The sequence below is a fragment of the Hippopotamus amphibius genome, chromosome 2 (assembly GCF_030028045.1).
Source record: "Hippopotamus amphibius kiboko isolate mHipAmp2 chromosome 2, mHipAmp2.hap2, whole genome shotgun sequence".
NCBI lineage: Eukaryota > Metazoa > Chordata > Mammalia > Artiodactyla > Hippopotamidae > Hippopotamus > Hippopotamus amphibius.
In genome coordinates, this window is record NC_080187.1 from 116,031,318 (window position 1) to 116,058,774 (window position 27,457).

General features: G+C 39.1%; 1 protein-coding gene across 1 annotated transcript in view; it reads left to right on the forward strand.

The window, feature by feature from the left end:
- Nucleotides 1-14,669, forward strand: part of LOC130844440 (rho GTPase-activating protein 20-like) — a 29,319-nt gene extending 14,650 nt beyond the window's left edge. The window contains exons 7-14 of the mRNA XM_057720687.1: nt 458-524; nt 3,059-3,259; nt 5,928-6,103; nt 7,491-7,652; nt 11,230-11,339; nt 11,883-12,072; nt 13,306-13,435; nt 14,366-14,669. Coding sequence (XP_057576670.1) covers nt 458-524; nt 3,059-3,259; nt 5,928-6,103; nt 7,491-7,652; nt 11,230-11,339; nt 11,883-12,072; nt 13,306-13,435; nt 14,366-14,496 — 1,167 coding nt within the window. The 3' untranslated portion in view covers nt 14,497-14,669. The remainder of the gene's footprint in view (nt 1-457; nt 525-3,058; nt 3,260-5,927; nt 6,104-7,490; nt 7,653-11,229; nt 11,340-11,882; nt 12,073-13,305; nt 13,436-14,365) is intronic.
- The last annotated feature ends 12,788 nt before the right edge of the window (nt 14,670-27,457 follow it).

Here is a 27,457-nt window from a genome sequence, read left to right on the forward strand (position 1 = left end):
GTCATGGCAGAGTGTGTGGCTCTCTGGACAACATGCTTGTCTGGGCTGGGATATTCGAAGCCAAAAGCCAACATTCTCCAAGGAATCTAGAGACAGCAGAAAGCAGGACTCCTGAGATTAGACTTCTCCTCCACAGCGAAGGGGCATTACTGCGATTTTTTTTATGCCATGGGCCGCCCACAAAGTGAGGGGCTAATTGCACTGTGGTACCATAGATCCCCACCCTTTACCAAAAAGGACAAGAATCTCAGAAGGTCCACTGGAGGCTGCGAAAGAGACAGGAGATGCTGAAATCAGCATTGTTAACTCAAAAATTGTAGCCACCCCCATGCACCACATAGCATTTATACTGGCCCAAATTCTTTCTCTTTGGAAGTATAAAAGTGCTAAGGAAATGGGTTCTTCAAGTACCTACTGGGAAGATTTGCTGTGACACACAGTTCTTTTTGTCTCCAAGGGCTCTGAGAAAGATTACCAGCTGTGGGCCAGTTCTGGTAAGAAAGAGGCCTCATACCCACTCATCGGTAAGTGTCAGGGAAAACCTAAGATGGGGTTGATTGGGTTCAAAACTGTAACTCTAAAGTCTCAAAGTAACAGCTGATCAGTCTTGAACTTAAATACCCTTAAAAATGAAAATCTCATGCAATATTTATTCATACATTTATTAACTAATTCCAAGCACTTACTCTATCCTGAGCACTAATAACATCTCTTCATTCAGCAACTTATGGTCTAGCTGGGGAGAGAAATGGGAATTTTTCTTCTTTACTTTTTTCACTTGACAAACAGACTTGTCTTGAAAACATTGATTTACCTCCCTACGTACTTACTTACTTAGGTATGAAAGCAACACAAACTGGAATTTCTTTTTCTCATACATTACTTTTCTTTTCTTAAGCTCTTTATTGGAATATAATTGCTTCACATTGTTGTGCCAGTTTTGCTGTACAACAAAGTGAATCAGCTGTATTTATACATATATCCCCATATCCTCTCCCTCCTGCGACTCCTTCCCACCTTCCCTATACTTTTCATATTCCAGTCTTGAAGTCCTCTGATCCATTTCCTAACTACTAAGCAGTCTCTATTTTGTGAGACTCTTCTAAAATCCAGCCATGCCTCTGTACCCGAGTACATTTATTTAATAATCTGCTCTGTGCCCAAAACTTTTCTCAGCATCATAAAGAGAATGAGATAATCACACTCAGATTCTTCAAGTCTTCACTGACTAAACCACCTGTACTTTGCTGTTTCTCAAGCTGTTTACCAGCATTGCTCTTGAGGTTTTTGATACGTAGATTCCATCTTTCCTACAATAGTTATTATATAATAGTTAGAAATAATAATAATATAATAATAGCTAAAAATAATCTAGCTTTTCTAAAGCTAGGAAAGACTTGCTTTTCTTAGATCAGCAAGTCTGTTCAGTGTGGTCAGTGAAAAAAGGAGGGAATAAAACAAAGGAAAGGACAAAACCTGTAGCAGAACTTGCAATACAGTAACGGTGACAATGATTTCTGCTAGAAATCTTAGAGCATTCCCTCTTTTTTCTTTTTTTAATCTGTTCAATAATCCTGTGAGGCTTTTACTCTTTCAAGTGACCTGAAGAACGTTTTCAAGTGATCTAGAAAATCTAATCAACTGAGCTTTTTCTGTGATATGTATATTCCCAGTCTCAGAAATACATGGAGTCACCAAGCACCAAGCTGAGGACAAACTCCCCTCACCTATTTCATGTGTTTTTCTTTTTTAATGTTGACATTTTTGTAAAAGTCCACCAGCAATAAGGTGAAAAAAATCGAATACTTAAATATATTTATTTTAATGAAATGCATTCATTTAAACAAAACCATGTAAATGACAATCTTTAGGCTTAGAACAGCTTCACGCACCGTGGCTGGCTCTAAGGACTCCTAAGAACCTTGCCTTCATGATGCTACCTCAGCAGTCACCCTGAATGCATTTCCTAACCTGCTCTCAACTCACAGTTACGGATTAGCTCCTGGTTATCCTGGTGATTTGGTTGTATTTTATTGCTGTCATGGAAGCTTCTTTTGCTTTAAAGGATGGAAGTCACTGTGATTCTTGCTCTGACCAGAACGCTGACATTGCACTTATGTTAGATGAAAAGCAAAAGCAAGAGCTCCCCAAGTTACATTCAATAATAAATCAGAAACAAAGGAAAAGGAACTTTCCTTCTATTCTTAAAAAATGAAATCCACGTCACAACACAGGGTCTTTGGGCATTCTATGGAGAGGAAGCAATGTAAAGCATGAAAGAGCAAAACAAATCACTTGGCAGGCAACTCCTGAGGATTTCTGGTGCGGTTTTCCACTCTGTAAACACTGGTTTGCACTTTGCTTCCGGGTTTCCACCACCGCGCAGCCTTGCCTCTGATCACTGCCTCGCAGGAACCCCCCCCCCCCCACGGAGGGAAGGCAGCAATGGGAGGGAAACATAAAGGCAACCCACCCCGCTGCTCTGGAATAGCTCTGGCTGTTGAACTGACAAAAGGAAATGAAAAATCTGTGTGTTAAACTGACATGTGTGAGAGAACAGTGATCATAGCAATTCTTAACGTATATAGTCCAATCATTTTAAAAATATTAAGCACCAATGTTTATTCATATATTTACTTTGCTCCTTATCAGTCTATGTGAGGGTGAGCATTTCAAAGGAAGAACGTAAGGCTTGCCTGAGATGTACAATCTAGTGAGTGTCAAGGCAGAAACTAGAAGGCCTTCAATATTCTCAGATGGAAACACAACAAAAGTCAACATTGTGCAATGCAGGGATGGATATATACATTCCAAACCAAGCAAGGTGTCTCAAAACATTCTTCTCTTTACTATTTAAACTCATTTGCTTGGGCACCTGCTTTTTGCAGGGTGTCCCCCATGACAGTGCACATCCTACTCAGAAAGTACAGCCTTCTCTGCCCAGAAGCCCCAGAAGAACAGCAGCCACACCAGTGTGGGGCACTTGCTCACGGTAAGGTAGGTCTGACTGTACCCATCATATCAGCCTGAATCTATATGTAGATTTTTCTGCACATAGGGCATGAACATCCCTATGGAATTAAAATGAGCCATCTTCCAGCTACTGTGCTCCTGCAGCGGGGATCGGAGGACTCCACCTCTCCTTCTGCCCTCCAGGAGGCCTTCCCACTGCAGCAGGAGTCCCAAGAGATCCAAGGCCGGTTTATCCTGAAACCCAAGCACACAGCCAGGAACCAAGCCAGGAATCAGCAGGGGAAAGGTGAGCCCCTTCCTTTCCTGTAAGTGTCTTCCCTTGGCTCTTGTCTCTCCTGCTGTAAACAAACTCATGACATACAGCCAATTCTCCATGTGGGGTTAAGGGAACCGTATAGGCAGGCCCCGATACCCACAGAATCAAGCTCAGAGAAACACCAAAGGTCTGAAATCAAGATCCAACTCACTTCCAGGAAGGTTTTGGCTTTTGGTTTTTTGGTTTTGTTTTTTTTTTTAATTCCTCCAGGTACACATCTCCCTTCTCTGTATCCCCAGAGCACTGCCTACATATAATTACATCTGTACACATCTGTATGTCTTATTAGAGTATGAGCTTCTTATGGCCTGGGAACACATGTTCCCCATGTTGTGTCTAGCATCTCGTGCCTTCACAGGAGGTGGTTAGATGACTGTATGGCTTAGAAAAGACTTCAAATCTATTCTGGACTTAGGCTGAAGTGGCTCTGGGGGTTCTGGTTAGAATTGAACTCTTAATTCTACCCCCACAGCAGTCTCATTTCCATGTTTGCTTCAGACCCAGGTTGCGATTGGAACTGAACGTTTATGGCTGGGGTTTTTAAAAATCTTCCCTCTTGCAATTTTCTCCCCCTACCATTCCAATATTGTCCCACTGATATTTCTTTCTCTGAATAAAATGTTCTTAATTAATCTGGGAAGTACTGGGGCCAGAATAGAATTCCTACTTAAAGTATTTTTATTGTTATGATTGTTATTCTGTAAGCAAAAAGTTTCAAAAATTATATATTTTTTTAATATTCAAACCCTAATCTGAGCATCAGGAAACACTAAACTACATCTTGCCAAGACTGTGTAAGAAAGATGAGGTTGTAAGGTTAGCTTGTTTACTAGTCTCCATATTTTTCATGGCTATAGCATATATTTTGATTGGTCACAGAGGCAACATGAACTTTAATGTACATTATGAGAGGTCCAACTAAGCCTGAAAGTATCTTTGAGAAAGTATAGGACTCAATGTCTATTTTGCTTTCTGTCTATGCTCATAGAGTAGCTGGATATATAGCTTTATAGCAAGGGATAGAGCACTCTTCTTAGGAGTATTCTTATTAAAGCTGAACAGTGAATGAATACAGTTGTAATACATGAGTACATTTGGATAGCTTTAAAAATAATACAGTCAGGTTAAGAATAGGGAAACCAGGTTGCATAAAACAACTCAACCTATCTAAACATGTATCTTAAACTTCTGTACATGTTAAGGTAGAAAAATCTCCTCCTGGATTTAAGAATGTATTTGCTTTCTTCATTCTCTCCTTTTAAAATGATGGAGGTATACATGCCAGGGCAGGAAGAGCCTAAGGTGGACTGGTGGCATTCGTTCATGACTGCACATCTGCAGGCTGCAAACTCAACTGAAGAATGGGGTGGGGTCTGCTTTGCAGGGAGGAGACTGATGTCTAGGCTGCCTTAGGCTCTCTGAGGGGGGGGAAATTACCTCTGCTAAGGCTGCTATGAGCCATGTCTTGTGTTGAGTAGTACATTACATTATGTAGTTCAATGAAGTGTAGGTAGCATCATTTATGTTAAATTTGAGCAAACCAAAGCTCAAAGAGTTTAAAGTAACTTATCCAACTAGCTGGCAGAACAGGAGCCTTCTGGTTCTCTCATCCAGAACCAGAAGTGTTCCGTCCACATGAGTGGACATGGTGATGCACTCACTATGTCTCAGGAAAGCCAAGTGGATGGGCATTTAAGGATATTTGGTAAAATGTTGCTCATCTGTTTATTTTCCTACAACTTGGCACCTCTGTTGACTTTTTTAGTTGGTTATTTAAGCAGGTTTTTTAAGTAAATGTTAAACAGGTTACTTAAGCAAATATCCAGAAAATACTCACAGTTAGGCAGTAGAAATTTTGAACTCAGCTTTTCATTGATGATCACTTTTTCTTTAAAAGCCTGTCTTCAGCTTTCCTTTGACAGGGGCCTGGGTAGCTGGTAGGGTGTTACAGGAAGATGGCCACCTGGCATCTTACCATATAGCCAGCATTTAATGACTACTTCCCAAGGACCCTGACTGCAGAAAGTCATCTATAGAGCTGCCAGAGGGTTGTGGCCACCCAGAAGAGAGGTCCAGAAGCTGGCTGAGAAGTGGGGTCAGGCAGGATGTGTCATGACAGGCAGATCCTCTTGACGGGAGAAAGTTGACCATGGTTGGGTACTCAGCCAAACAGGAAATCTAAGAGTGGGAAGAAACCTACTACAAAAGTAAATGATTACCAAACTCTGCTTGATTTGAATACCAAATCTTTTTAGCTTTTAAAATGAGATCTGACACCTGAATCCACTGATAACACTTAACATCAGGAAATTTGTATAATACAGGTTAAGTGCCTCAGGACACAGTTAAGAGGCAGTAGATAGCACTGTCTGGGGAACACTGTCACTGGGAGAATCAGTCCTGAGTCTAATCAAGCCTCTAAGTTTAAATACTGGGTTGCAGGATACGTTGAAGAAGAACACATGAACACCACAAGGATGCAAGTAGCCAATTTCAGAATGTGGGAAATTCTGTACAACAAATGACTCAGTTTTTCTCTCTTCCGGCCACTGCAATGAATATGCTGTAAAATGTAAACCGTGGAAATCAGGTTAAATAAACTACACTGCTATTCGTAATAATCTCACTTCTTCCTTAGATGCAGGCCAAAAGACAGTCAAGAAGAGTTCTGCCAAAAACTGGGCCTTCTGGCGGAGCTTCAGGACTCGCCGGGACAGCCAGGGCCCAGCCCCACCGCCCACAAAGCCAAAACCGCTCTTCGGAGTTTCTCTGGAGGATGTGTGCGATGATGACAGCCTGCCCACCCCAATCCGAGTAGGTCTCATTTTGGGCTTCTGCAGCCCTCCTGAGGAGGGGAGCTCTGAGAGATCAAGTGTTCTCATCCAAATCCACCCTCAAATGGAGACGTCATTAGACAGCCCCTGGCTCTGACTGAGAAGTTTTGTTAACACTATTTCAAAGAATAGGATCTGATTTAGGTACCGCAGAGTCATAAGGCAAATACAACAAGGAAAAGATGTTCTTGGCCATTCCACTGGTTTCAGCAAAGACCCACCTGCACCTGGTCAGATCAACTGTAACGGGCTCTGTGCATATGAATCTCTGAAAACCCACCTCATCCTTATAGTCTCATCTCCTTCCTTGAACTCCATACAAGTCTCAAGTCTCCTTCAGCTGAGTCTACTCCACCTTACCACTCAAAACATCTCACAGAGATTTCATTTGTAATTCACATGCTTAAGCATAAAGATATCCTCTGGCAAATATGAATCATTTAATCCTGACAGAATGTGTCAAATGAAAGTCACAGAGTTTGGCCTCTGTTATCTCAAAGTAGTGTATTGAATTGTCAGTGTTAACATCTGCTCACGGTCCACTATCCCTCCAAGCACTGTCCTAGATGCAGGGATTCTTACGCTATCTATGAAGAAATTTATCACGCTATTAATAGGTACATGCTAGCTCCTACCCCAGTCCTTGCACCTTTCACAGCAAATTTGGGGCTAACTATGATAATTACCATCCCCACTTCATAAATGAAAAATAAAAAAGCCTCAATAAAGTATGTGCTGTGCCCATAGTCACACAGCAGATGAGTAGCATAACAGAGTTCAGAGTGCTTGGATTACCTGACTCCAACATCTGTTATCTCTCTACCCTGTAAGTACAGGACCTGAAGACACAGCAAAAGGAAATGAAAGACTGATGGGAAGGGAATGTGATCAGAGAAGGAGGAGAAGGGTTTCGAGCCTGTTTTAAGAGAGGGGAGGAAATACCGGAAGTAGAAATGGGGTGTACAGTCACGGAAAAAAGAAAAAACAAATGGGAAATGAGTATGGAAAAAGATTTCTACACTTAGGAAGGAGCATCTATATTAGGTAATACTGAGAAAGGAACAGTGGAGGAGGAGAGGATGATTCTACTAACACCTCAAAGCAGAGAAGTTTGACAGTGTAAATTTACTAAAAAGGAAAATCTGATTAAGCAAGTGTGTAAAATGTTTCAGTGTATGAATGTAAAATGGATTGTTGGGTAGAAAATATATTTAGAGACACTGAAAAAAACTTTCAAATTGACTCCAGTCCTTGCAGCTCTAGCACTGTACCCTCATACACCTCAGCTCTGTCAAAAAGGGGGCAAGCTTGTGCTCTGAGCTTGTAGATATGAAATGCTGCACAGTTTTCTTTTTTTTTCTCTATAGGATATACTTTACTTTATCAATCAAAAAGGGCCACTCACAGAAGGCATCTTCAGTAAACCAGGCGGTATAAAATCATGCAGAGCCCTAAAGGAGAAGATAAACTCTGGGGACAAAGTGAACTTGGATGAGGAATCCGTTCTTGTGGCAGCATCCGTCTTCAAGGTAGGGAAATTTCTAGCATTATCCACACAGAGTAACTCTGAAGCTATATGACTGGTCCTGCATCATGACTGCCCAAGAACCCTAACAGGCGTAATATAAAAACACTTCACTCACCTCACCGGTTAGAATGGGGATCATCAGAAAATCTAAAAACAGTAGATGGTGGAGAGGGTGTGGAGAGAAGGGAATGCTCTTGAACTGTTGGTGGGAATGTAAATTGATACAGCCACTATGGAGAACAGTTGGGAGGTTCCTTGCAAAACTAAAAATAGAGTTCCATATGACCCAGCAATCCCACTACTGGGCATATACCCAGAGGGCACCATAATTCAAAAAGACACATGCACTCCAATGTTCACTGCAGCACTATTTTCAATAGCCAGGACATGGAAGCAACCTAAATGTCCATCAACAGATGAATGGATAAAAAAGATGTGGTACAGGGAGTCAAGGAAGGGAGGGAATACGGGTATATGTGTATAAAAACAGATGATTAAACCTGGTGTACCCCCAAAAAATAATAAAAAAAATAAATAAATAAAAAATAAAACAATTTGAATATAAAAAAAAAAGATGTGGTACATAGATACAATGGAATATTACGCAGCTGTAAAAAGCAACAAAACGGGGACATTTGTAGAGACATGGATGGACCTAGAGACTGTCATACAGAGTGAAATGAGTCAGAAAGAAAAAACAAATATCGTATATTAACATATATATGCGGAATATAGAAAAATGGTACAAATCAACCGGTTTGCAAGGCAAAAATAGAGACACAGATGTAGAGAACAAACATATGGACACCAAGTGGGGAGGGTTGGGGGGGAATGAACTGGGAGATTGGGACTGCCATATATACATTACTAAGAAAAAAAATACCAAATTGTACACTCTAAATATATGCAGTTTATTGTATGTTAACTATATCTCAATAAAAGTTCTTAAAAAAAAGAAAACTTCACCAAGTCAGAATTGGAGGAAGCTACTTTGGGTGTTAAAAGCCCCACATGTTACATATACTTTCCTTTTTCATCACACAACACCCTCCCCCATTTACTCCTGAACACTCTATGCAAAAGAATAAAAATAATAAATTTCAAAACACACACTTATACACACAGAGTGTTTACCAAAACAAGCCTCCTGCTTGTAATGACTTCCTTGCCACTAATGAAGGCAAAGTTCATATTAAAGAAAATTCATATTAAGCTTTTGGAAACAGTTACAGAAGTTTACCACAGTAAGTAAACATTTGCCTTACCATAAATCAAAAAATGCTCAGTGAGGCCACTGAAATCGCTGACCATTTCATCTTCCTTCCCCTGTCTCTCAATGCCTTTTACTTTAAAGTTAGTGTAGGGATGACTCCACCCTTTGTTCCTCCTTTTTCCTCCTTGTACCACCTTTGGCATCCTTTGTTAATACTTGTTATGTTTAACCCACCACCTGCGGTTATAGTTACATGGTAACCAGCTCCTACCCACGTGCCTTTTCCTATAAATCTGACTTTTAAAGTGGGTGCAGCAGTCAAAATCAGTTTGGAATTCTGAAAATTCAATAGATTCATACAAAAATAGATTGAGTTTGAAATGATACAGCTGAATTACAAGTGTCTAGTTACATTCTACTTGTTAGTAGCTCTGAACAAAAATATGTTAATGTAGTAAACAGGTTATTAAAATTATCTTAGGAACTCAGTAACATGTGGTCTTTCCCTGTCCCCTATTACTGTTCGGTCATAATTCGATTATATGATAAAGAGCGACAGTTTAGAAATGACTTAGAGTTGACCGCTACTACACTCGCACCATAATAATACACACTAGGTAGGCAAACAGCAAGCTAAGTGTTGCCCTCTGTAAGGTACACACATGGAATTGACTTGATTTTCTAGCAAGAGTTAGTAGGCTCTTACCTATTTCCGTGTTATAAACACAGACTAGCAAGAGGGTGGCTACTCATGGGTACGGTTCTTAGACATTCCCAAAGTTTTCTCTTCCTAAAGTTGACGGACCTTGGTGGAGGATCAGACTTTGCAACCTTGACCTTGATGATGCCATGTGTCAAACTAACCAGAGAGTTGGCCTCAATCAGAAATGAATGTATCATGCGTACCGCACCGAGCTTGCCATTAAACTTTCTGTAAACAGAGGTCCAACAGCAGATACCCTTGGCATGTTCTGCATGGGTCATGTTCTGGCTTAATGACACTCAGCCCCACCAGTGGACTCTGCAGCACAGGGTCCAGGAAAGAGAGGAGACACACACTCCAAGTGCATGCAGTTTGGTACACATGAGGCAAAGGCCCTGCTGCACCCTCCCAGACTCCCAGAACCAGCCAAAGCTGGAGTGCTGCTTCTCTCCAAAGACACTGGGGTCACTCCGTAGGAAACAGTGAAGAACTTAAAGACCGTGAGTGGGTATTGTATACCAATAACACAGTGAAGGTTTGAGAAAACTGAGACTTTGTCCATTGTCTTCACTGCTCTATCCCCAGTACTCAGCAGAGTGTCTGGCACAAAGAGTAGCTCAATAAGTATCAGAACAAGTGGACAGTTACTGGATTATAATCATGATAGTTGCCTAGAAGCACTTCCTGGACAAACTACTACTAAGAGAAGTCGGGCTATATATTAAGATCAGTGGAAGCAAGGTGTGCCTTTGAAACTAGCAAGGCAATGCAATAATTTCCCCTCAGTCTTGCACAGAAGATTACAACTTCATAAATTTTAATGGGCCCAATTCTATGATATTAAGACTTGTTCCTCAGCCCTCTAAAGGGACAAATTTTCCAGGCCTCCACTTGGGAAACTTACATTTGCATATCACTAGCCTGATACTCAGAGGCCTGAAGCTGCTATATATCTAAATTTTTAACTTCCTTTTTTTAGGAGGATGTGTTCCATTCAAGGAGGTGTAAGAGGTAACATGTAGTTACCCACTGGGGATTTTGATATATTTCAACACCTGCTGCTTAGAAGTCTGCAGAACAAACTTTTATATAGTTATAAAAAAAAAGGAAGACTGAAACTATTATTAGAGTAGTTTTTTCCCAAGGAGCACACATACCTCAAGTCAGAAAGCCCAGTTCTCTCTTAAGATGCAAGAGCATGTGGGAGTGCGTTTTTTGGTTGTTTTTTTGTTTCAGAACTTCTCTTGCTTGAATTAAGAGCAAGCACTGTGTCTAAAGTAAACAAGCAAAATGGGTATGTGCATTTCTTTTCAAAAAACTAATACGATTTAGGATGAGCTATCACCAGACCTTGTCAGTTTGTGCTACTGTGCTAACATGTACACAAAGAGTAAGTTCCAGGTGATAGAAGGGGCTTTAGCTTCACTCTCTCTACAGCCCAGACTCTACTTTTATGCTTCTAATTTCAGTTGCAGAAAATCCAAGCAATGCTTCTGGATGTGCAAGTCTATGGAGAATCAGAGCCAAGCTCTGTGTGGATCACAGTTTGTGTAGTTGTGAAGGAAATGGGCATTGAACTCAATTTTTCAACTAAATGTTTTCTCTGTAATTTCTCCAACATATTTAACTTAAGATTAATATATATATTTTTATCCATGTAAGGATTTTCTTCGAAATATCCAAGGAAGTATATTTTCGGCCAGTCTCTATGATAAATGGCTTGGTGTTACTGACCAGGGGAACGAGGAGGAGAAAATAGCTGCAGCCCAGAGGTAATGATGCAATAATTACTCAACCCTGTTCACACCTCAAAAATGCAACCAACATACTCTCAGGAAAATATTAGCTTATAGTTTACAGCTTTGTCCACTAAAATAATGACCAATGTCAAAGGGTTCCACTTGATCCTAACCATGGCAGCCAGTATAAAAAATAGACACATGCCTTACTGCTGATATTGAATTCGTGTTTTTCTCCTAATCTTATTAATATGGAATCCTTGACCATTTTATACCTTCTAAATACATGAAACTGCTGGAGATGAAATCCACTGGTCTAAAAAGAGATGCTAAAGGACCAATCTGCCAGGGGTATATGATTTTAACTTTGTCAAACACATAACTAACCAGAGGAGTTCTTATCTGGATCAGGAATTAAATTCAATGAAACATTTTTGTATGCATTCACGCCTGCAACTCTGTGAGAGTGGAATGTGTACATAGTATACAAAGAAGTCCTCTATTTTCTGTCTTTGTATTTCCACTTCCTAAGCAAAATGACTTGTTTTATTTAGAAGTGCATTCTTCTGCCTTTAGTCTTTTAGGCCAGCTGCCAAGAGCTAATGTAGTTCTCTTGCAATACCTTTTTGGAGTGTTACGCAACATTGAGCAGAATTCCTCATCCAACCAGATGACAGCTCACAATTTATCAGTGTGTATAGCCCCAAGCATTCTTTGCCCACCTCATTCTGGCAGCTCAGCATTAGAAAACGACTTCAGAAAAAAGGTAATAAGATCTCTCATTTTTATGCCTTATGGGAAGGAGTCCCTGCTTTGAACCTGAAGTTTGTGGTATTAACTCTGATGGACCAGTTTTTTAAGGTGCACATTTTAATTACACTCCCCTGGAGTGGCAGAGTCCTTCTCTGGTGGGATATGGGAAGGTGGGCTATTAAGCGGGAAGCTGAGAGCAGTTGAGTCACTTCTCCTTTTCCATCTAGGAGTCCCAAACAATAGAAAGATGAGAGTAGGATGATATGATAGAAAAGAATCTGGGCTTTGAAGTCTAAGAGCCAAGGTTCAACTCTCAGCCTAATCACTGAAGGATGTGTAAACTTGGGCAAAGTTTCCAAGCCATGGTTTCATCATTACATAGTGATGCCAACACCTTGCGGCTCCGGTCACTGCTGGCACATCCTAGGTGGCTCGGGCAACGTGAGCACCTGTGGCTCCACACACGCTGGCCTCCCGCTGGCTCGTTCAGAAAAATACTTGGCTACTATTTCACCTCCACTACAGGATGAAGAAACTAGTAAAAGATTTCAGAACATCCTAACAGAGCCACAACATGCCTAATAGGATCACAGCTCTTCCCCCAAGCTTACCCAGAGCAAGCATGAGGCAAGGCAATGCAGTTAGACAAGCAGACGTTTTCTCTCCAGCTGCTTCCTTCTTTCACAAAAAACCACTGAAATCTCTGCTTCCCATATTTCAGATATTTCTTAACTGAAGTAAACCACACAAGTTTTTCTGTATTGGATACTTTATAAATTTTAATAAGATGTTATATATAAATTATATCTCAATAAAACTGGAAAAATTTTTAAATACAAATAAATAAAATTTAATAAGAGAATATACACCTTGGCCCCAAACATTCTATGTGGGTTACTTGAAAATTATCCTAGTATTAAAGACGTAACCATCATTACAAAAATGTTCGCTATTTAAACTAGCCCACAAATTATAACTTTAGCCCACTGATTGAAAGAATTTTAAAATCTGTGTCCAAAGTCCTCTTGAAAGTATTGGTTATTTCTTAGAGAAAACTGGTTTATAAATATGTATGTGTGTGTGTGTGTGTATATATATATATATATATTTTTTTTTTTAATCAAGTCTGAATTTCTCTCAGGATTATTTTGCTTTTTTGTTAGAGCCAAGATTCATATATGAAGTGTGATTTACCACTATGCCATAGGTAAAATAATACCTTGTTTTTTGCCCTTTTGTGTAACAGATTTCTTTTGTACAATTTCTCATTGAAAACTGCCTCAAGATATTTGGAGAAGATATCACTTCCCTCTTTGAAGAGAGCCCAATGAGTTGTGATAGTAGTGATATCACTGATAGCCGTGAGAAGGCTGCAGGTACTGTGAATAATTTAACTGGCCTTGATGAGAAAGACAGCAAGGCTGCCAGGGGTCACGGCAGATCCTTAGACTGTGCTGTCCTGGAGCCTAAAGCACATCCCAAGGGCAACGATTTCCATGTGCTCCAGGTCAGGTGAGGTTTCACACTGTTGTGAGAGCAAAGAAAGGATGAGACAGATCTAACTGCAAGAAGTTGCAAGCACAGCATTAGGAGACATCACGGTATAATACAGCATTTGGTTTTTCAAACAAAACTTTAAATGGGACTGATATATGTATCACATGTGCTCTGGTTGAAACCAGAGTGAGAGGCCCAGAGCACTGCTTGGTTTATTCCCCTCTCTCTCCTTTTTCTGGTCAGTGGTTCCTGACGTACCACAGGTACCCCGTGTCTTTGAAATAGGTTGAAAAGAACCAGCATCACTGAGAGAAAAAGGACTTGACTTCACATCAAACAGCCTTTCCAGACTATAACCTCATGTGCCTCTACTTACCAGCTGCGTTAACTTCAGCCAGTTATTCTAGCTCAGTTTCAGTTTCTTCGTCTCTAAAATGTGAATAAAAATAATGTCTAAATCTTAGGATTATTGAAAAGATTCAATACAACAATGGATGTAAAATAAATTTGTAAAAAAGCAATTAATGGGGCCAGTAGAAGTTTCCATGAGATCAGAGCTAGTTCTGACTGAGCCTAGCTAATCACAGCTAACTGATAGCAGTCTATTTTATGCGGCAGCATTTAGATTCAGAACCTGAGGACATGTGTCATGAGTTCCTTCATATTTTTCACATTTCTTGGTTTTATGACATTTACCTCACTGCTTTGAGGAAACCGTTAGGAAAAGCCATTTAATCAGGCATTGAGATGAGCCTAGTATCTGAGAAGATGCTTATCCTTAGATAACTGTTTGTTTTTCATTTCATCAGTGACAACAGAACAACCTCTTGAATCCAAGCCAGTGAGAGAGATAGTGATTTACAAAAAGGCACAACTGCAGGATGATGCCAAGACCCCGCCTAGCATGGGTCCACCCAGCGACGTGTCTACAATTTTCTAAGTCCCCGAAGGTTATAATCTCCATAATCACACTTGACCCTTCCTTTTCCTCTCTTTAGCGACCTGTCTACAATTTTCAAAGTCACTGAAGATTAGAATTCCCCATAATCACACCTGACCCTTCCTTTTTGTGTATTTCCTATAATACCTCATTTGAATTTTATTAAAGGCTTTTTCTGCATCTATTGAGATGATCATATGGTTTTTATCCCTCAGTTTGTGAATATGTATCACATTGATTGATTTGCATATAGTGAAGAATCCTTGCATTCCAGGGTATTCATGGAATACTTGCATTCATGGTATATGATCTTTTTAATGTGCTCTTGGATTCTGTTTGCTCGTATTTTTTTGAGGATTTTTACATCTATATTCATCAGTGATATTGGCCTGAAATTTTCTTTTTTGGGTGACATCTTTTTCTGGTTTTGGTATCAGGGCGATGGTGGCCTCGTAGAATGAGTTTGGGAGTGTTCCTCCTTCTACTATATTCTGGAAGAGTTTGAGAAGCATAGGTGTTAGCTCTTCTCTAAATGTTTGATAGAATTCACCTGTGAAGCCATCTGGCCCTGGACTTTTGTTTCTTGGGAGATTTTTAATCACCATCTCAATTTCAGTGCTTGTCATTGGTCTGTTCATATATTCTATTTCTTCCTGGTTCAGTCTTGCCCCCAAATAGTCAAAGCAATCTTGAGAAGGAAAGATGGAGCCAGAGGAATCAGGCTCCCTGACTTCAAACGGTACTAAAGGCTACAGTGATCAAGACAGTATGGTACTGGCACAAAAATAGAAACATAGATCAATGAACAGAATAGAGAGCCCACAGATAAACCCACGCACATATGAGCACCAAAGGAGGCAAGAATATACAATGGAGAAAAGACAGCCTCTTCAATAAGTGGAGCTGGGAAAATTGGACAGCTACATGTAAAAGAATGAACTTAGAACACTTCCTAACACCATACACAAAAATAAACTCAAAATGGATTAATGACCTAAATGTAAGGCCAGACACTATAAAACTCTTAGAGGAAAACACAGGCAGAACACTCTATGACATAAATCAAAGCAAGATCCTTTTTGATCCACCTCCTAGAATAATGGAAATAAAATAAAAAATAAACAAATCGGACCTAATGAAACTTAGGTACCATTTGCACAGCAAAAGAAACCATAAACAAGACAAGAAGGGATTTCTTAGGTGGCGCAGTGGTTAAGAATCCGCCTGCCAACACAGGGGACACGGGTTCAATCCCTGCCCCAGGAAGATACCACACGCTGCAGAGCAACTAAGGCCATGCGCCAAAAAAACAAAAACTAAAAACAAACACAAGACAAGAAGACAGCGCTCAGAATGGGAAAAAATATTTGCCAACAAAGCAACGGACAAAGGATTAATCTCCAAAATATACCAGCAGCTCATGCAGCTCAATATCAAAAAAAGCAAATAACCCAATCCAAAAATGGGAAGGAAACCTAAATAGATATTTCTCCAAAGAAGACATGCAGATGGCTAACGAACACATGAAAAGATGCTCAACATCACTCATCATCATAGGAATGCAAGTCAAAACCACAATGAGGTATCACCTCACACCGGTCAGAATGGCCATCATCACAAAATCTAAAAACAGCAAATGATGGAGAGGATACAGAGAAAAGGGAACCCTCCTGCACTGTTGGTGGGAATGTAAATTGGTACAGCCACTATGGAGAACAGTATGGAGGTTCCTTAAAAAACTAAAAATAGAACTACCATATGAGCCAGCAATCCCACTCTTGGGCATATACCCTGAGAAAACCATAATCCAAAAAGAAACATGTACCACAGTGTTCACTGCAGCACTATTTACAATAGTCAGGACATGGAAGCAACCTAAATGCCCACCAACAGATGAATGGATAAAGAAGATGTGGCACACATATACAATGAAATATTACTCAGCCATAAAAATGAATGAAACTGATTTATTTGTAGTGAGGTGGATGGACCTAGAGTCTGTCATACAGAGCAAAGTAAGCCAGAAAGAGAAAAACAAATACTGTATGCTAACTCATATATATGGAATCTAAAAAAATGGTACTGATGAACCCAGTGACAGGGAAAGAATAAAGATGCAGATGTAGAGAACGGATTTGAGGACACGGGGTGGGGGGTGAAGGGGAAGTTGGGACGAAGTGAGAGAGTAGCATTGACATATATACACTACCAAATGTAAAATAGATAGCTAGGGGAAAGCTGCTGCATAGCACAGGGAGATCAACTGGATGATGGGTGACAACTTAGGGGGCTGGGATAGGAAGGGTTGGGAAGGAGTCACGGGAGGGAGGGGATATGGGAGCATGTGTGTAAATACAGTTGATTCACTTTGTTGTACAGCAAAAACTGGCACAACAAGGTAAAGCAAGTATATTCCAATAAAGAGCTTAAAAGAAATATCTCTTTGAGAACTCTTTTCATGAAACATGTGCATGATTTTGTTCAGTCTGGATTAAATCCTCAGATCCTGTCCAGAAATAAATGAATTTCCTGGCAGAAGGATATACATGAGGCACCTTAAACCAAGAAAACACTGTAGATCACTGAATGAAAGTGAAGACCTTACAAGGTCGCAGCTCATCCCATCTGAGTTTTCTTTGTCTTGATCCCATGTATGCATATTTGAGAAAATCTTCCCACAAAATATCTCCTCTATCTTCTATTCCTACCATATTATGTTTTTTGTATTTTACTGTACATTTTTATATTAATAAAAGTGGGTTAGACAACCATTTTATTTGCTTATGATTCATATTAACACTGGTGGTGGCTCATCTGGCAGTCTGGGTCTCAACTAAGATCACTTACGCACCCTGCAGTCAGCTGGCAGCTCACCTGGAGCTGACTTACATGTCTGCTGGTTGCTGTTGGCTCTGGGTCGACCCCCATTGTCTTCAACAAGCTAGCCAGTCTTCTTCACATGGTGGAAGAAGAGTTCCCAACAGCACGAGAGGCTTTTCAAGAGTCAGTGTAGGAGAGGACTCCACAAAAGACCACAAAGACAATGAGTTATTCATTATTTACTGAGGGCTATTCCTGTAATCTACCAGACATGAAAATCATAACTCGACAGCATTACTACCACACACCTCCCTTTATTCATCCACTTTCAACCCTCCGTTCTTCAGAACAGCACTTCCCAAGGGGTGTTAGGAAGTGTGGTAGAAAATATCTCTGAAACAATAATTGATTTTTTTTTCCTCAGATATTTCTTGCCTCTACCCTTCTCCCTGTCTTAAGCTGTCTTAAGAGACAGCTAGATCATTTCCTCAGGGAACAGAAGTTACAGAAGAATATGAGGGGAAAAGAGCTCTTTGTTGCTTATCAGTTTTGAAAATTTATTTCAAACAAAACAAAACAATTCATGGCACAGAGTAAAGATTTAGGTGGAAACCTCATGGGAAAAGCCCAAAACCATTCGATGTACGGAACATGTGACCCATTTCCTGAACAGAAACCAAGAGGAATCAGGAAGCCCTCACAGAACAACTAAATGACATGTCTAAGAAAGATGGGGTGTTGTACATTCATGCAGAATTTCTTGTACCTCAACATGGAACACATCAGTGAAGTTATTCCCATCAATCTGAGAATGGTATGGAAGGAACAAAGCCACTGGAATTGAATGACACATCTCAGCAACAGTTGTACAGACCAATTCCCTGGGACCAGATAGGAATTAGGACATCTCAGCAGATGCCCAGCATACACAGATGACACAGAGGATAAGTTACATGTCGTCTCCCCACTCCATAACCTCCTAACTCCTTGGCACTAGAAGACTCCAGCACATGGACACACTCATGGAGAAAACCGATCTTGAATTTCTGCCAATCTGGGAACAAAAGATTAAACTAGAAATCAAATGAGTTATTTAAAAGTATAGAACAGTACATATCTTACATATATCAGTTTGTAGACTGAGATTAGTACCAATACATGTTGAATACTTGATCCACGCATTGTTTTCCTAGAAGGGGTTCCATGATCACATAGGTTTGGGAAATGCTGTATTTTCTTTTCAGAAATCAAAATGCCCATTAACATATTAATGTCTTAGAGAAGACCCACAGTACAGAAAACACAGTATTTTCCACATTTATTTGACCTGGGAGATCCTTTGGGAGGAACCCTATTAATGAATGAATTAATAAATGAATATATTAATAAACTTTGCTCTACATTTATCTTCTTAGGTCATAGAAGATCCTCCACAATGCAACCTGCTCCAGTAATCAGTTTTCTCTTCACTATTTCCCAGTGTAGAACCTTTTCTTTAGCTAGGTCAGACACTCCACTGTTTCCCGAACAAGATACACTCATGTTTCTACGTACAATTATCAACTACCCTTGGTCTCTACATATCCACAGACTAGGTAGCCACTTGGGTTCTACTCTCCTAGAAATTTCACAAAGCTGTCCTTGACCATTCCAGCTCAAATTAATTGTTTTTTTTTAATAATGCACGAGCATTTGATTTCATTAGACATTGGCTCATATGCTGCTTTGCAACATCAGGAATTATGCTGGTATGTTTATACATAGCTCAACAAATCCAAATTCCTGTGGTAAATGGTTATACCTTGTGTTAGTTTTATATTACTTTTAACGCCTGGCTAAATGTGTACTAAAAAAAATGTCTGAATTTGTGAGCTTTTCTAAGAATATAGAAATTTTACATAGATTGGTAATGACTGCAAATTTTAAACCTGAAGAGGTAGAACACAGCACAAATGGAATTTCAGTGGGTGGCAGTAAGACATCAGTTTGACTAAAGTGTTTTAGATATAGTCATATCTTCACAGTGTACTATTCACAGGTTCTGGGATATACTAGTTTTATTCATCTTGCAAAAAATGGGATATTGGTGTGATGTATTTGGGAATAATTACATGCTTGTGTGAAATTTCTTTTAAATAGCAACAATTCCATAATAAAGGGGGCAAAAAACATAGTTGGGCAGTGCAACTGTGAGTTTTTGAGCCAATAAAGATATACAAAAGTCCCTCAAATTTGAAAAGAAGAAATAATAGGAGGTAAAGAAAAGCTGAAAATAACTAATTTGCCAATTGTAACTCATAGAGGAGATTCTTGCCATGTGGAAATGGTCAATAAATGTTTTTCCCCCTCAGGATGCTCAAGTATAATGTATCATTGAGAAAGTCAATTTATTAAATTTTAGAAAATTTAGGAACTGATAAACTATAAAAGGACCCAGTTGTCTGATCCAGAATGTACAAAAGGCAATTAAGACTTTCTGATATTGGTCTTTACCAGCTGGTAAGATCTGTATAATCATCAATCAACCTGCATTTAATGATGTAATTAAGATGAAACATTTTCAAAAGTACAGCAAAGATACTGAGGATGAAAATCTTATTTTATTTCAGAAACAAAGCTATTCATAGGCTACCTTTATGAGAAAACTAATCCTCTTTATGGTAATTAATTACTATGATATATTGAATGGAAAAATATATATAATATGTATAATACATATATTCAACTTTTATTCCACAAAAGCAACATGTAAGAATTGGGGGGATGGGGTATATGTTTGTACAAAAAGCCATCTTTTTTCAGAAAGGATTGGGCAATGCCTTTCATATTTCTCCATCATTCCTCCCATGCTAGCCAAATGAGCCAGTAGGTACTCTAAAGATCTGTAGTGAATGGTGACTGTATTTTCCACTTTTATGCTTTACATGTCCACAGCATAACTGGTGCTAGGAAGACACTGATTTCTTTTTGGCCTTGGGTCTAAATGTCAGTATTCATTTGGTTGGCTAAGTCTTTCCAAAGAATGAAATCATTCCTTTGTCATGTAAAAGAAACTACTAGAAAACAAAATTCTCAAAGGAGGAGTTATAGTTTCCTAAAATGGGAAAAGAGAAACTACTTTGTGACAGTGGGAGTTTTTCCGAAATGCAGAGGTATAAAACGAGTTGGAAAAGTAGAATAAAACAAAACGATACTGACTTCAGGATAACGGATACCTCTGTGGATGAAAGGAAGAGAATGGGATATAGGAAAGGTGAAAAAGAGACTTCAAGCATATGTATATTATTTTATTGCTTAAAAGGTTTTTAAATGCTAACATTTTGCCGTATGCTTCCATTTTTTTAAGAAATAGAATGTTAATAGGTAATTTTGTTACATAAATACCCGCAACACACTAATGCACACGCGCACACACACACACACATATATACATTTTTATATATAACATAAAACTTTATCCAATGAATAAATAAAACAGAAATTTTTATCATTCAGCAACTTTATTCTTTTCCTTAACATATGTTTTTGTGATTTCTGTATACTGATACATGCAGGCCCGATTCACTCAGTCTAGTTGCTGTAAAGTAGTATTCCATGATAAGAATCACGCATTAATCTACGTACGTATTGGACTGGCCAAAAACTTCATTCGGGTTTTCCCATGAGATGTTACTTTTGGGCCAACCCAATATATCTATCTTGCTCATACTTTCTAGAGACTTGACTAGTTTACTAGCTTTCAAAGGAATAGATTTTTAAAATTATCTCCATTAATGTTTTTCCTAGATTAATGTGTTGTTTTTATACTTTCATTGCTTCAACCTTCTTACTCTTCTTTTGAGTTCTTCATCTAGCTTCTTAGATTAAATGCTAGCTCATTTACTTATAATAAATACATTTAAGACTATTCATAACTTCTAGGTACTGCTTTAGCTACATCTCATAAATTTTTTATTTTTATTTTTTTAGTAATTTAGTTTTTTTAATCATCATTCAGTTAATACATTTTATAATTTCTTTGTGAATTATTTTTTAATCCATTCATTGTTTAGGCTTTTTATTTTTTCAGGGTTTCCATTACTATTTATAATACTTCATTTCTAATTTAATTACATAGTGATCAGATGATATGTGAATCACTGTGATTCTTTATGACTGAAAGTATATAGTAAATTTTATACATTTAAAATGTTGAATGCATTCTCTGTTGGGTTCTCTTTTGGATACAGAGACATATACGTTCAAAATCATGCTATATGTGTTATTCAAATCCTTTGTTATATATTCTCCAAATAAGTAGTTTCTAAGAGAGGTGTTAAATTCTGCCGTTATGATAATGAGTTTGTCAACTTTATTTTGTAATTCTGAGTTTCTGTAGGTTTTGTGTGTGTGTGTGTGTTTTACAGCTTGTCTGCGTTAAGTATACATAAATTTATAATTTTTATACTCTTTTCATACATATTCTTTATTCATGTTAATGCTTTTGCTTCATCTTGTATTTTGAGCGATACTGTTATACCAGCTCTTTTTTGGTCCATATAGCCTGGCATATCTCTTTTCCTTTTTTTCTTTTTCAATGTTCTGTTTTAGGGTAGTAGGTATGCATGGGTGTGGCAATGTGTGTATGTGTGTGTCAGTGTCTCCTATAAAGAGCATGTAACTGATCTTTTTATATGCAAGCTAATAATTTGATTTTTAATTTAATCAGAATCATGTACTCCATTTACATTTACTGTCACTATAATGTATTTGGAGTTACACTCACCATTTTATTCCATGGTTTACGTTCATCAGCAATTTCTCACGGCTTCATTTCTCCTCCTTTCCTAACTTTTCTTGGATTGGTAAACTGTAGACTAGTGTTTTCCCTATTGATTTTTATTTATACACATTAAAATTTCTCAGGCATTATCTCTTTGAATATGCTGCTATAATATTCCTCTATTTTGCTAGAATCCCATTAAAATTTTACGAAACAAGGATTCTTGAAGAACACCATATCTCAAAACTTTTTCAATTTTTTTCTTTATGCTGCATCCTGGGTATAATTCTTAGTTCTCTCTTCCAGTTTATTAAGTCTTTAACTTTGTTCATTCCAGAGTTTATGCTTTCAGTTTTATGACTTTTTTAATGCTGATATAGTTTCTGGGGTTACTAATTGGATCTTTTTCCTATTCACATATATGATTTTATCTTTTTAAACAGAGGTCATTCCTTCCTTTTCCTCTCTGATCCTGGTACCAAGAAGTAGGATGCTTCTGTAGTAAATAACTAAAAATGTGGAAGGGGCTTTGCAACTGGGTAGTGAGTAGAGGCTAGAGTTTTTGAGATGCATATTAGGAAAAGCCTGAATTGCTGTGAAAGCAGTATTGCCTTCTGAACCTCACCAGAAAGATCTTTAACATCCATATTTCTACTAACATTCTGTTCATGATTATTTATGTATTCTCAAACTCTCCTCTTTTCTTTCTGAACCCTTGCTAGAATCTAGAGACAGTCTGTATCTTCTTCAAGAATACATAAATAATCATGAACAGAATGTTAGTAGAAACATAGATGGTAAAGGTCATTCTGGTGATGTCTCAGATGGAAATGAACATGTTACTGGAAACTGTAAGAAAAAAATAACCATGTTATAAAGGGCAAAAAATTTGGCTGATCTGGTCTTCTAGTGTTTTGTGGAAGACAGAACTTGCAAGCAGTAAAAATGAGTATTTAGTTCAGTGGCAGGATTTCCACTACTCTGTCTTCCAGATCACTGATCCATTCCTCTGTATCATTTAGTCTACTGTTGATTTCTTCTAGTGTATTTTTCATTTCAGTTATTGTATTCTTCCTCTCTGGCTGGTTGTTCTTTATATTTTCTCTTTGTTAAAAACTTCTAACTTCTCACTCTGTGCATTCATTCATACTGTGGAAAACAGTATGGAAGTTTCTCAAAACCTCCAAAAACAGAACTACCACATGACCCAACAATTTCATTTCTGAGTATATATCTGAAAAGACCAAAAACTAATTTGAAAAGATACATGCACCCCAATGTCCATAGCAGCATTAATCACAATTGTCAAGACATGCAAGCACCTTAAGTGTCCATCAACAGATGAACGGAATGTACATATATACAATGGAATACTACTCAGCCGTAAAAAAGAATGAAATTTTGCCATTTGCAGCAACATGGATGGACTTGGGGGGCATTATGCTAAGTGAAATAAGTCAACAAAGACAAATACTACATGGTATCACTTATATGTGGAATCTAAAAAAATACAACAGACTAGTGAATAAAACAAAAAAGAAACTCACAGATACAGAGAACAAACTAGTGGTTACAAGTAGGGACAGGACATGAGGGAATTAATAGGTACAAGCTATTAGGTATAAAATAAGCTACAAGAATATATTGTACAACGGGAAATATGGTAAATATTTTATAATTATAAATGGAATATAATCTTTACAAATTGTGAATCACTAATTCACATACCTGTAACTTCTGTAATATTATATAGCAACTATGCTTCAATTAAAAAATAAAATTTAGGGACTTCCCTGGTGCTGCAGTGGTTAAGAATCCACCTGCCAATGCAGGGGACATGGGTTTGAGCCCTGGGACAGGAAGATCTCACATGCTGTGGAGCAACTAAGCCCATGCACCACAACTACTGAGCCCACGTGCTGCAGCTACTGAAGCCTGCATGCCTAGAGCCCATACTCTGCAACAAGAGAAGCCACCGCACTGAGGAGCCCCAGCACCACAATGAAGAGTAGCCCCTGCTTGCTACAAGTAGAGAAAGTCCTTTCACAGCAACAAAGATCCAACACAAAAATAAAACATAAATTAAAAATAATTTCTTTAAATAAAATAAAATCTAAAAAAATGGGTATTTAGCTGAGGAGTTTGCTCAGCAAAGACGTTAAAGGAAGAGTGTGGTTCCTCCTGACTGCTTACAGTAAAATGCAAGAAGAGGGAGATGAACTAAAGAAAGAATTGTTAAGCAAAAAGGAACCATAACTTGAAGACTTAAAAAATTCTCAGTCTACCCATTTTATAAAAAATGAGAAAGCTTGTACTGAAGAAAACACTGAGGATATGGCTAAACAACCATTTGAAAGGAAGATTAGCAGGGATTAGAATCACAAATTTATTCAGCTACCTCAGCAAAAACAAGGGATAGAGATGGGACTCTACTAGCAGAAACACTGCCAGTTAAGGAGACTGAGACAGGATGAAATGAAAGAAGGCTGTCAACCTTAGATTCTACAAGACAGGACCGCAGAGCTATGTGGGTGCAAATGTACACTATTCTTTAAGAAAAGGGAAGCATTACTCCAAAGGCCATTCAGAGATCATTGGCGCTGCCTCTTCAGCTTCGAAGGGTAGGGCCATCACCTTGGTTTCAACAGGCCAGCCAACCTCCAACTGAAGGCTTGGAGATGAGACCCCCACCCAGCAGAGAGCCACAGGACTGCCACCCCAGTGGGTCCAGAAGGTGGGGCATGGAGCCAAAGAGGATTATTCCCAAGCCTTAAAATCTAGTGGAATTTGCCTACTAGGTTTTGGACTTGCCCGGGACCTGTCACCCCATCCTTCTTTCCCATTTCTTTCTTCTGGAGTGGGGAATGTCTATGCCTGCCCCACCACTGTAGTTCACAAGCACATAAACTGTCTGGTATCACAGGTTCACAGCTGGAGAGGAATTTTTGTTTCAGGACAAACTGTACCTTGAGTCTCATCCATATCTCATTTAGATGATATTTAGATTAGACTGTGAACTTTAGACTTAAGAGTTGATGCTAGAATGAGTTAAGGCTTTGGGGGTTGTTGGGACAGAATGAACGTATTTTGCACATGATAAAGACATGAATTTGGAGTGGCTAGAGGCATATTTGAACTGAATTGTGTCCCCTCCCCAATTTTATATGTTGAAACCCTAATCCCCTATGTGACTGTATTAGAGATGGAGCCTTTAAGAAGATGATTAAGGTTAAATGAAGTCAGAAGGGTGGTAATCTGATACACTGGAACTGGTGTCCCTATGAAAGAGGAGACATCAGATTCCACACCCCCTCCCTCTCGACATATGAGGACAAAGTGAGAAGGTAGCCCTCTGCAAGCTAGGAAGAGAGCCCTCACCAGAAGCAGACCCTGCGAGCACCTTGATCTTGGACTTCCCAGCCTCCAGAACTGTGAGAAAATAAATTTCTGTTGTTTAAGCCACCCAGTCTTTGGTATTACATTATGGCAGCCTGAGCAGACTAAGACAGCATTTTAAACAGACAAAGTCATTTTAAGACTGCTCATTTTTTTCATTTTTATCTGGAATGAATTCATCTTCTGAATGGTTAGTTTTTTACTGTCTTCATAGCTCCTATATTTTTAGTTTGATGGCTCCCCTTGAATAAACATTTTTAAAGCTCTTTTCCTGCCCTTGTCATTCTCATTTCATGTTCTTCAGCTGCCCCCTATCTAGCCCCCTGAAGCTACCAGCCTAAAGAAAGACTTTTATATCAGTAGCACAGAGCTTCATCAGCACGAATATTGGGAATATCGGAGTCAGTCCCAGTGCTTCAAGGCTAGGTCTATTTCATGCCTTATAAATGGTTCCCTAGGCAGTTTTTCAGTGTTTTGGGCCTACTTCATGTATAACAACTTGGGATTTTCTGGTCTCTAGTTAGTAGATCAGAGCTATAGACTAGGTGGTCACAACTCCTGGACTGCACACGTGCATCATTATATGACTGTATTAATCACGTCTTTCTTTTTTGCATTCTGATGCTTTGACATCTGACACCTTGCTAGCGTGAAAGAACTGCCCCTCCCAGTGTTAGCCAATTCTTAGGAAACCAAAAACAAAAACCAAAAAAAAACCTCTCCCTTGCATGCACCTTTCAAATGTAAACCAAACAATCCAGAGCCCACATCCCCAATGACTTCCTTTATTGGGCTCTTACACTCCAGACCGATATCCCCTTGTCCCAATTCCTCCAAAGGCTAGGTACAGTAAGTCCCCTACATACAAACCTTCAAGTGCGAACTTTCAAAGATGCAAACATGCGTTCACACGTCCAATCACGTACGTTAGTTCACGTGTCTGGCGTACATTTTCAGGTGCGGGCATCCTCTACAAGTGGTTGTACTTTTGTGTACCTTACCATACAGTACTATATAGAGTACAGTAGTACAGTATCTTTATTTCAAGCCCAGGATGTCCAGAAGCAAGTGTAAAAGCGATGGTGATGTAGCTGGTACTGCTAAGAAGCGCCAATACATAACGATGGAAACAAAAGTGAAAAAAATTGAGTGGAGTGAGATGAAAAGATGGTAGACGTCGCTCATTTTTATAACATGAATCGTTCGACTAGTGGCACAATTCCAAAGAACAAAGACAAGATCATGGAACATGTGAAGTCTGCTGTGCCGATGATGTCGGCAATAATACCAAAGAAGTGTGGAAAAGTGATGGAGGAGATGGAGACACTTCTCACTGTGTGGATGCAGGTTCAGCATCAGCATCGAGTCCAGCTCAGCTTAATGCTGTTTCAAGAGAAAGCTAAAAGGTTTTATGAAGACTCGAAGAAGAAACACAGCGAAGAATCAGAGGGCGCATCTTTTGATGCCAGCCATGGCTGGTTTCATTGGTTCAAGCCTACAGCCAAACTTCCCAATGTAAAAGTAGGTGGTGAGGCAGCAAGTGCAGATACTGTAGTTGCCCAAGAATTTCCTGAAATGCTTTGAGAAATTATTGATGAAGGCACATATTTACCTGAGTAGGTTTTTGATGTGGATGAGAGACGTCTGTCCTGGAAGAGAATCCAGACCACAGTTACATCAGTAAGGAGGAAAAGCTGATGCCGGGCTATACAGCAGCAAAGGATAGGCTAACTGTTTGGTGGCAATGCTTCCAGCGATATATGAAGCTGAAGCCTCTCTTAGTTCATCATTCAGACAATCCAAGAGCCCTTACAAACACAGCCAAGGGCTCTCTCCCTGTTGTGTGGAAGAGTAACCCCAAAGCCTGGGTTACACAGGCCATTTTCCAGGACTGGTTTTTCTACCACTTCATCCCAGAGATAGAGAAATATTGCTTGGAGAAGGACGTCCCATTCAACATTCTTCTGCTGTTCAACAATCTCC